Source organism: Anarrhichthys ocellatus, unplaced genomic scaffold (assembly GCF_004355925.1).
Source record: "Anarrhichthys ocellatus isolate YVR2014 unplaced genomic scaffold, GSC_Weel_1.0 scaffold14, whole genome shotgun sequence".
In the NCBI taxonomy this organism is placed as follows: domain Eukaryota; kingdom Metazoa; phylum Chordata; class Actinopteri; order Perciformes; family Anarhichadidae; genus Anarrhichthys; species Anarrhichthys ocellatus.
The window spans coordinates 487381-498196 of NW_022280044.1; the positions used below are offsets into that span (position 1 = coordinate 487381).

The 10816-nt window shown below is 42.6% G+C and overlaps 3 protein-coding genes across 3 annotated transcripts in view; all 3 read left to right on the forward strand.

Moving 5' to 3' along the window:
- LOC116387274 (uncharacterized) overlaps window positions 1-1274 on the forward strand; it is a 2272-nt gene extending 998 nt beyond the window's left edge. The window contains exons 4-8 of the mRNA XM_031854225.1: window positions 9-261; window positions 466-573; window positions 666-809; window positions 918-997; window positions 1094-1274. Coding sequence (XP_031710085.1) covers window positions 9-261; window positions 466-573; window positions 666-809; window positions 918-997; window positions 1094-1274 — 766 coding nt within the window. The remainder of the gene's footprint in view (window positions 1-8; window positions 262-465; window positions 574-665; window positions 810-917; window positions 998-1093) is intronic.
- An 819-nt stretch (window positions 1275-2093) lies between these two features.
- Window positions 2094-5779, forward strand: stmnd1 (stathmin domain containing 1). Its single transcript, XM_031854226.1, has 5 exons — window positions 2094-2159; window positions 3143-3326; window positions 3418-3557; window positions 4570-4701; window positions 4805-5779. The coding sequence occupies exons 1-5, from the start codon at window positions 2094-2096 to the stop codon at window positions 5234-5236; spliced, it is 954 nt and encodes a 317-aa protein (XP_031710086.1). The 3' UTR covers window positions 5237-5779.
- A 1788-nt stretch (window positions 5780-7567) lies between these two features.
- Window positions 7568-10816, forward strand: part of rbm24a (RNA binding motif protein 24a) — a 9205-nt gene continuing 5956 nt past the window's right edge. The window contains exons 1-3 of the mRNA XM_031854324.1: window positions 7568-8014; window positions 9238-9361; window positions 9648-9702. Coding sequence (XP_031710184.1) covers window positions 7847-8014; window positions 9238-9361; window positions 9648-9702 — 347 coding nt within the window. The 5' untranslated portion in view covers window positions 7568-7846. The remainder of the gene's footprint in view (window positions 8015-9237; window positions 9362-9647; window positions 9703-10816) is intronic.

A 10816-nucleotide genomic window follows, 5' to 3' on the forward strand; every position in this document is an offset into this window, starting at 1 on the left:
TCCTCCAGCTCTCTGAAGGAGATTCACACTCAGCTGCTGGCAGATTTTCAGGACAAGAGTGAAGCCGTCAAGCTCACCACTAAATGCATCATGCGTCCTCTCAACACCTCAAGCTCCCAACTCCCTGCCGGTCAATACAAGCTCAACTATGTGAGCTATGACCAGTGGCTGTCCCACTGCGAGGACCTGAGGCTCTCGGCCGATAACCTGATTAAGGACTCATCTTCCTTCAGGCGAAACCTGCGTCTGACCCTGGTCAATGTAAGATTTTTTTCATCTGATTTTATATCACATATTTAGGTTTAAGTCATTAATAAGTGGAGGACCATTTAGCTTTTTTACCATTTTCAACCCTCATTTGTCTAGTTTTTGCCATCATGGACATACAGTCATGTCGACGTCTGTCCATTCATCACTATGCTTGATTGTTTGCAAAAACTTTGCCGATATGTGTGACTATTATAGTTTAAAAATGCCCTGGAACGCCAGCGCCGCAGCTCAGATGATGCCCTGAGAAAAAAGATCTACGAGCTGAGCAGGGTCCAGGATACACTGATCTGGGAGAGGCAGCGGGTCAGTCTTACTCAGTCTACCATCCACAGACCAAGTGTGCTTGACTTTTTGTGATGTGCACTTATTTTTCTGTGGCTCTATATAATCTCCAGTTAAGGGATGAAATGTCTGATCGGACAAAGGACGTACAGAAAGTGGTGGGTCGGATCAGGAAGTGTGATTCCCAGCTGCACCAGGCCACCCAACGCCTGGACCTCCTCCACCAGAGACCCAGACGTGAGCTCTGCCTGGACCTGGTGAGTGTCTCGCTAACCAGTTACAGTTCAATACAGTTTAAACTCTCAGTTGTTACCTCCTGTGGATTTAGGATGGCTTTAACCTTTTTTCTGTTCCTCCTCCTTCAGCCCCTCTTCAGCCTCACACTGGAGAAACGTGACCTGGCAAACATGGCGGCTGGACTTCGCTCAATACTGAAGCGCTCTCAGTAAGTCAATTCTACCTCTCCAATGAGACCAAACTGTGTCACTTCATGTCCTTCTTTTTTTAATATTTTGATGGTAATGGTAAACCTTATTTGTAGGCAGGACCTGGAGCTCACACACAGGCGCCTGATGATTCTGGGGGACCAAATTGCCAAAAATGCTCGTACCCTGGAGGAGGAGCAGAAGTGCCAGAACCTGCATCAGAGTTTCCTCCCTGTGCTCGACACATCTGTGGTCTTTGCCGCTCCAGCACTTACTCCTACTTGCAGGAGAGCTTGATAGAGTGCATTCCTGCATCCCTGTGGTCTTTTTTATGTGGTGTTGCAAAATGTAATAAAATACCTCTCAGCAAAATGACATTGGCTCGTCTAGAATCAGTATGTGCCTCTCCTACCTTGAGGCCGCTATGATTCCAGGTGGTATTGTGGTTTAGGAGCATATTCCTAAACAAGAAGACCGTGTTGGGTTTGCAGCCGGAAACAAAATAATGTAAACATTTAGGTCGATGCAAGAAAGATGCTCATGGTTATTTTTTTTAGGCCTTTCTAAATCACAGTGATTCCAGTAGTACTTTCAGGAAATGGCTCCAATTAAAAAGTGATTCAGTATTTCCCCACCACCACCTCTTCATTCCTGGGATTGGCTGTGTAAAATGCTTTGAATATGCATTTATGCTGGGAAATCAAAATCTACAGACGGTGAAACTGAAGTGTATCCTGAAATGATAAAATATTCCAAATGCTCGTGGTGGAGAATGTTTGGCTGAGTGGTGAGAGGTCCTCGGACAATAGGTATTTCTGGAGGATACCAGTCAGTACTAAAGTGTATCAGCAGTAACAGAAGTGTGAAGACGGTGTTTTGTAGTCTTGTTCCTGGGTGTCACGTCTTTAACCGGGTCAGATTTATTGTAGCAACGGCCACTTAGCAACGCACCGGGTCCATGGAGAGTGTCTGTCTCTCCCTGTGTGTGTGTGTGTGTGTGTGTGTGTGTGAAGGAATGCGAGGCTACACGGGTCAATACACGGAGACAAAACGCACCGAGCTGTAATTAAAACTGACATTTATGTCTTTTATGGACATCGTCGCTTTGAGGTGAATATGGGATGCTGCAGCTCCTCCAACACCGCGGTCCGACCGTTGAGACCGGAAGAGAAAGGAGACGAGGTAGGCTCCATCTCACTGCCCACCGCTTTAAGTTAATTTCGTTAAAACTGTGGCGAGTTACTTTTCAAAGTGCTGCATCATCAACTGTGTCTGAGAAACATATTACAGTCGGATACAGTTAGCACTTGATGTTGACGTGAAGGGCCGTTATAGGTGTTACGCCGAAATCTGTGTGTCAGTCAATTGTGTGACCCCTAGAGGACTAAATATTGTCAAGTGTTAAAAACAATGGCGGACGAATCCGGTCCTTTCATGGGTAGCTACTTTACCAAAGTGAAAGTAGCAAATCACAGAGTACAAAAATTAACTTTATTATAAGTAAAACTCCTGCATATTATGAGCAAAATGTACTTAAAGTATCACAAGTAAAAGTGCTCATTGTGCAGACACTATGAAATCCAGTCCCTTAATTGTTGTACCTTATAATCATATATTATATAATTACATTTTTTTAGAGAATAATTGATTTATTGATTCATGTTAAGCATTATATTTGTAATGCATACGTTTGAAGGTATACCCTTTAAAACCTCTTAAACCGTTCATCTATTAAAAAACAGTATACCGTCATATATGTTTGTTATTAATTATCTATGTATTTCTGTTGCACCTCTGAATTTGCACCTTGCTTGACATGTTTATGTACATTCAAAATGCCACTTCAGTAAAAGTACAGAAATATTAAATGCAAAATGGTCCAGATATTTTAGACTTTCTTCTACTGTTGGGTAGTTCAATCTGTATCAATTGCATCATATAAGATACGGTAAAATAATACACTATCACTGTATCTAGTTTCAAACTCTGAGATGATGTGGTATGTTGGTGCTACCTGCTGTGTATCATTATTGTTCCCGAGCTACTGTATTCATGACAATGCGTAAACATACAGATGCCCCCATAACAACATCATGTCTGTGATATCATTCAGAATGGGGCCGTGGGATTTTTCTGCATTTCATACCGTGTCTGTGTGCTGTCAGGATGAAGCAGGAAGTAAAGTGGATGTTCGAGGAGACTCGGCCGTGTCAAAGGGCACCACAGACAGCGGCGTGGTGATGGACAACAGAGACATCCCTGTGCTGCCTGGAGCGGTGCCCACAAAACTCCCTCCTCTAACATCTGAGTGTGTGAGAGAAAGCGATGCGGACAGAATTACACAAGATGGTGAGTGAGCTGAACAAAACGCACAGTGTCCCGCTGAAAAGAAGTTCCAAGAGCAAAAACCTTAAGTGTTTTTTTATTTTGGTTCTGTCAGGAATGCTACAGCAGGCGAGCACACTGCAGGAGCGACCAAGGTCCAGTGAGATCCTGGAGGAGCTGCTGAACCAAGGCATCATACCAGTGGGACAAACCAGAGAGAGGAGCAGCATGGCTGGAGAGGCCGATGGCATCATGGTGAGTACCTGGTGCACACTGGTCATCCTTCTACAGCTGAATCGAACTCAACAATATCAATACGGAGATGTTATACAACGTTTTGTACATGGTCTTAAAAGCTGCATTACGTTTCTGTGAGCAGATCTAACTGTTCTATCTGAGCATAAAGAAAAAAGGATGCCTCTACTTTAGTGTTAGTTTTGTGTGTAAATATATTTCAAAAGCACCCACAGTCATCTGCCATAAAACTATTGATATCTAGGTTATTCTTTCAAGAATATTGTGATATTCAATTTTGTCGCAATTGTCTCAGTTAACACAAAGTTGTTTCAAGTTGTTCCTGATCTGATGTAACCACCCAGTCTTACTATACATTAAGAAATATAAAGCTCATTGTCTACTAAGATGTATGAATGACAAATAGTTGGTTCTCAAACAACAACAAACTATGAAAGATAATCAATGGTGGGTTAAAGGAGTGGCTAGTGGGGATTTTGGTACAGCCTGATCACCCTACAGACCTTTCTCACAACGGACAGTTTGACATTTCATAGTAAGAAAAACACAGGTGAAACAAATGTAGCGATGTTAACGATGGCTCAGTTCAATCAAGTGTCCCGGTTGAGAGTTTAAATGTCCCAACAGGCCATTCCAGTAAGCCAGCATGCACAAAATCCGGGCCCTGTACGAGCACATCTTGCAGCTGATATATAACGATATTAACTACACCTGTGCCTATCCTGCTAAGACATGCCAACATGTCCACAACACTTATTGCTGCCCTGGAAGAATACGCTCCTAAAAATATATTAGAAAGTTTACAACAAAGTAGTTAAGTGGATTTTCATTCAAGATGTTGATTATTTGAGTTGCCAACTTATCTTTCACACTGGTAGGTGAGGTCAGTCAGGTTAAGTGGAAGTGCATTCATTCATCTGTAATATTAAGAGTGTTTGTTCTCTGTCTCCCCCTGCTCTGTGTGTGTGTGTGTGTGTGTGTGTATATGTGTGTGTGTGTGTGTGTGTGTCAGCTGGATGACAGGGAGGTGGTCAGGCGAAAGCCGCCCGCCAGACTGGAGTCCCTGACGGTCAAGAAGGTGCAAAGTGTCCCCAGCGTAGAAGACATTGAGGAGAAGATACGACTTGCTGAGGAGAGACCCAAGGTACAGTTTGTGTGTGTCATCACGTACCTGTGCTCGTTGTCTCACAGTTTATCTCTTTGTTTTGTCTCCCCCACACTAATTTGCTCCCTCCATTGTCTCCCAGTTCAGGGAAGATGAGCTCAAGATGCATTTGAGGATCAAGTCGGCCCATGTTTGGGGCCCCGCTCCCACCTCCAACACCGAGGAGGACCAGGACACAGGCGTCACTCCTGTGGAGCCGCTACAGTTACCTCCCACCCCCAACCCCCTCGATCCACAGCCCCATAGCCAGATAACACGCGAGGAGGCCGAGGACGGAGAGTGGGGGAGAGAGGCTGTCAGAGACGGCAGAGAGGGAATGGGTAAAACAGACAAGAGAAAAGGGAGGAGAGCGAAGGGAGGAGAAAGTGCAGAGAGGGGTAGTGAGGACGGTGACGGGAAAGGTGAGGAGACCCAGGTGGAGGAGCTCAAGGAAGATAATCTCCTCACAGCCTCTGAGGAGCTGGAGAGCGATTCTAGCTTTCAACATGCAGAGGACAAAGAGGAAATGTTTTAATTCATTACAAAAATGAGCCATGAATCAGCACTAAGAGAGATAAAAGAGAGAGGAGAGGGAGCCAATAATGATTCCTTTTGCACAGACGAAAGGTTGAAACTTATCAAAAGAAAGATGTATACAGTATATCGTATTCGAAGAAATGAACTTGAATTAAGATGTGATTGGCCCCATGGATGAAACTAGACTAACGTGGATGTGAATTGTTTGTGTTTTCATGAAAAAGCACAACCTCTACTGCAGGGAAGTGCAATGTAGCTCAGAAATAACCACAAAGGAATATGAGGGTTTTCTTTCCAAAGTGATATAATTTACCTCAGGGAAGGCTTTAATAAATATGAAAAAAGACTTCTTGCCAACGTACAAAATAAATGAGATTTTAGTTTTACATTTAATTGTAAAATGTGATACCGTTGACTCTCTTTTTGCATGTGAAGGTTGTACCTGTTCTGTTGGACATAAGATGGCGCTGTTTCAGTGGGTTAGAGTTGTATCACAGCTCCCTGTAGTCATGCACCTCATCTACAAAATGAATTATCAGTCGGAGGTTTTGGCAACATGTGGCGTAAAGATGTGTAAAGTGAAGTTGTTATTGATCAATAAAGTTTTATGTATTCAATGTTTATGAATGTGTGTGTCTAAAACTTAATGAAAGTAGCGCATTAATCATTTTAACTTTTATATACATTTTTCAGAGAGGTTGAGGGGTGTTGAGCAGGCCTTGGTGTGACAGCTGTGGGTATTCAGCTATTCCAGTGACCTCTGACCTTTGCAGCCAAATGGATAACAAGCACAAAGTTACAGTTTCTGCTCTCCAGCTCTACAGCCTTTGTCTTGCTTTAAAAAAAAATGGGGGACAGCTATAAGATTATAAAATAATGTTTTGGGGGATTATTGCGGACACATAATTGCTGCACATGTGACACGGAGTGTTTCTGAAGATTATTGGAATTTAAGTATCATTAAAGCTTTCAATGGGCCCACAGCCTGTTATTGTAGCATTCTGACTCGTCAGCAAGCTGCACATGAACAGAAAACAACAATTGGACGCAACCTGACCGGATCCCCATTGTTGAGCCTGGGAAACTCGATACTGGTCCCCTTTTTTTCAGGACTCCACTCGGACTTTAAAGCGCGTGCGGCCGCATGAATAAAATAGTGAGAGAACAGAGACACCGCAGAAAGACGCTCTATCGGGTTGCATTTCTTTGTGGTGTGGAGTCCTGCGGCGGCGATTCACCTTCAGAAAGATGTTATGCTTGTTTCTTTAACAATACAGATTTTGGTTGAGGTTTCCATTATCAGCCCACATGGAGATAATTAATCAGCCAAACATTTCTGAGCAGACAATGTCAAAACACATATAGTCTATACAGGTGATTGCTCGTCAGTGTCCACACGTGGGCTTGAGTCACGTGACCTTTTATATCGGCAATACAAGATTTAACAATAAACCTCTTTTTTTCCCAAAGCAAATATGATGCGCAAAATGTGTCAACTCACCGCGTTACATGGTTACATCGGATATATGTTGGCCAAACAGCGCGCTCACAGAAGCGAAGCTGCCATGAATGATTAACAGCAGTGTCCTCTCACATTACTGGGTGAGTTATCCGATGATCCATCCAGCAGCGAACCAGAGGAGGCCGAGCTTCACAACCTATTTGAATCATTGATGTTCAGAGACTCTTGATTGAATTGATATCTGACTTGATTCTCTCCCAGTACAATGACATGTCTTTCTCTTTTATGGTGCTTGAGATTTAATTATTAAAATGTGATCAGCATCTTTTAAAGATAGCAAGGGTCTATTCGGCAGATGTTTTTCTTCTCAAGCACCATAAAAGAGAAAACATGTCAACCCAATTTATTCAAATATAGCGTCAAATCATAACAGAAGTTATCTGGAGACACTTTTAACTGTAAGATGTTTTAGGACAACATGTTGTAGGTTCATTAGGTCGATTACATTACGACCTCATAGTGAAGTAGCCATTAAAAACAGAAAATGTTTGTATGAAAACCCCTAAGTTTCAGCGCACGTGGCTGTCTGCGTGGCCTCCACTATTTTGTTTAATTTCCCCATATGCATTTCCTGAAAGTCCCTGCTCCTCTCTATGTCCCCAACATATCATCAGTGTAATACGGGGTTTTTTTTTGGCCCCTGGTGGACGTGATTCAAGTGGAGGATCTTTTTTTTGTGAGGGAGCTCCAGTGTTTCACGCTGCAGGTTTCCCAGCCAGCTGTTTGTGCGCGCTGGTGGGCGGCGCAGTGATGGACTGAAAGTTGGGTGGAGTTAGAAGCAGCGCATTTAGGAATGGGTCCCAAACATATTTAGTTAGACAGCAGAGTTACCAAGAAGAGCTGGAAACACCTGATGGTCTCTGTGGGACAATCCGCTCCATATAACTCTCCTCTTAACTGTCGGAAGATACATCTACCTCCAGACTTCATTTTTGTCGAGTTTTTGTTGTGTTTTCTCTTCTGAAAAGCTTACAGAGCCGGCTGGTCTCTCTTTCTCTCTCTCTCTTCTTCCAAAGAATTACTGATAAGGAGACATTGCACTATTCTTTTTAAAATTGTTCCTATTTATTGTATTTTGCACTAACGATGCACACCACGCAGAAGGACACGACCTATACGAAGATTTTTGTCGGGGGTCTTCCCTACCACACCACGGATTCAAGTCTCAGGAAATATTTTGAGGTGTTTGGTGAGATTGAAGAAGCGGTGGTCATTACCGACAGACAGACCGGCAAGTCTAGGGGTTATGGATTCGTAAGTATTGCCACAACCGCAAAAAATAACCACAACATGCTATCAGTTTTAAACAGCTTTGAAAACTAACTTTTACGCATGTGGGAAAAACCTGCCATGACGCGTCTCTCTTAAAGTGCGCAGCTGTTGTTTTATGTCACAACATCATGACTAACATTAATTTAACTGCAGTCATGGGGTGTTGGTGTTTTGATAATAAGTCCCTGCTTAAATTCGTCATTGGCTTCTGTTGCAATCTTGCACCCACCGACTTGTTGCGCTTTGGTATATGCGCCTTCCCTGGCACGTTTGAAAGTGAGCTGCTCTCAAACTGACAGCTCTGGTGGGCTGAGAAAAACCTCACGGTGATGTCTTGATATTACAGAGTGGGATTCTGACACTGTCACATCTAAAAGGAAAGTATTTGACACCACTTGTCTTAGGACCTGACAGACAAAAACGCATTTCAGACATAAAGCAACCAGCAGTGCAATGCTACTCAGCAGTATTGGTTCAAAACACGTGTTTTTTAGTGAATTCATGTAGACCAGCTGCTTATATACATGTAACAGGGCTGTCTAAAGAGGGATCTAGACACCAAACTATATTTGGCATTTTCAGAGACCATTTAATATATGTTTGAAGTAGCTTTGGCACATATTACCAGTAGAGGTAAAGTTGCACAGTCACCCTTGATATGCACAAATATCCATCTATGTAGAAACTCACATTTCTCTGTAAATACTGATATGTATTTACTCCAACGTTTACTTAAATCCTCTCTTTAGTGTTGTATAGTATCACCATATTTATGCATTATTCGGCCCCCTTTTCTGTATTTTCTCATGGGAAATGCTTTCGTCCAGGTCAGTGAGATACACCTCAATTGTTAAAAGAGTGTCAAAAAAAAGAAAGATGTCGGCTATAGTGAAGCACTGAGAGGAGCAATAAAGTCTGTAATGGGAGTGATAAGGGAGCCATGTTCAGTCAGTCCTCACAGCCTGGCTCCCAATCACTGATGATAGTTTCAACACATGAGAGTGATGGATATGTGTGTGTGTGTTGCCAAACACTTGTTGCTGTTAATGATGGCCTCATGGGCAGAGATACACTCAGACGACTAACATGCATACACACACCTTGTCTTAACTATGTGCTCTAAAGCCAACCAGCAGGAAATGGAAACAACTGACACACCAATTTCACTTATCCACATTGTTCTCATGCTTTTACTCCTCTGGCAGGTGACGATGTCGGACCGCTCGGCTGCAGACCGGGCCTGTAAGGACCCCAACCCAATCATTGACGGCAGGAAGGCCAACGTCAACCTGGCCTACCTGGGGGCCAAGCCTCGGGTGATGCAGCAAGGTAAAGACGATCACATCAGAATCAAAACAAAAACACATATCAATTTCATCTCCTCAACAAGAACACAGAAATATGTGTTTGCTCACTACCAAAATTTGCAGTTAGACATGTGCAGATGTGTTTGTTAAAGAACAGATTTTCAAGATTAATAAATCAACCACCATGTTTAATCAACATAGCAAGTGTATTTGTCCCCACAGTGTTCTGAGTTTCACCTCAGGGTTTGTTTGTTTTTCATGAAAGCTGTCTGGATTTCTTTTTCAACATTATTTCCTCTGTTTTGCAGGCTTTACCTTTGGTGTTCCCCAAATTCACCCTGCGTTCATCCAAAGGCCTTATGGGTAAGTACTGAGAAGCCTACGTGTATTTTAGAGGAATGTTGGGATGTACACATTGCATTGAATCATTTAAACATGTTTTAATTATTTTCTCAGTTTAATGTGTGATAATTGATACTATCAGTATGATTTTATTTTGTTTATCCTTTTACCTTTTTTTCTCCCCAAACAATAATAAGAGGTGGACAATAAGTTGAATGTCATTTTTTACATTTGTCACCAAACAAACAGCCAGTCAAACTGCCTTTTCTAGGTTTGCCTGTTTGTAAAAGTGAGGGTGTGTGTGTATCTGTGCGTGCTTGTGTGCGTGCGAGCGCAAGCTTGTGTTTGTCCGTGTGTGTGTGTCCGTGTGTGTGTGCGTGCTGAGTGGACAATGATGGAAACTTTCAGCCTGACTCAATGTTATCTATCTTTCTCTGGTCCGACAGGCTCGCTCTCGGTTAAGCTAAGCGTGCTGGTTTGTGACATAATCACAGATCAGAGAGGGGAAATACCTGTAGACTCAAACACACAAACAAGCTCTCAACATGGTGATTATAGATGCATGTATGTGGGTTTTGACCTGTTTTTTATTTTATTTGAATAGAACTTAGAGCTTTGTGTGCGGTTATGACGTGGTGTTGTTAGCTAAATCGTGTGCTTTCTCACTTTAATGACCAAAAAAAGCTTTGGGGTGTCTTTTTACTTTTTTGTGGACGCGTGTTAACTTTGCCAAGGAAGAGCAAAGTTTTTGTTGTTTTTATTTATTTACTTTTGCTTTAGCTTGTGGTTGACCTGTTTTGTTTAACAGGATGTGCTGTTTCATGTGTTTTCTGGCTGTCTTGTTGGAGTGAGTGGTGAAGTTTCTGTGTGTTTTCTTGTTCTTTTTTCCACCCAAATCATCTCCTTACTTCCATTTCTCACACGATTTCCCCAAAATAACAAAACCCATCACTGCTTGTGTGTGCTAATAGCATCCCACTGGTGTTACTCACAGTTTCTCACACTAACAGAGCGTAGCAGCAACAAATTATTGTGTTTGTGTCTTTGTCCTCTCAGTCCCAAAGTCTCCAGTGTGACACAAACAAATGTCTCTCTCTCTCTCTCTCTCTCTCTCTCTCTCTCTCTCTCTCTCTCT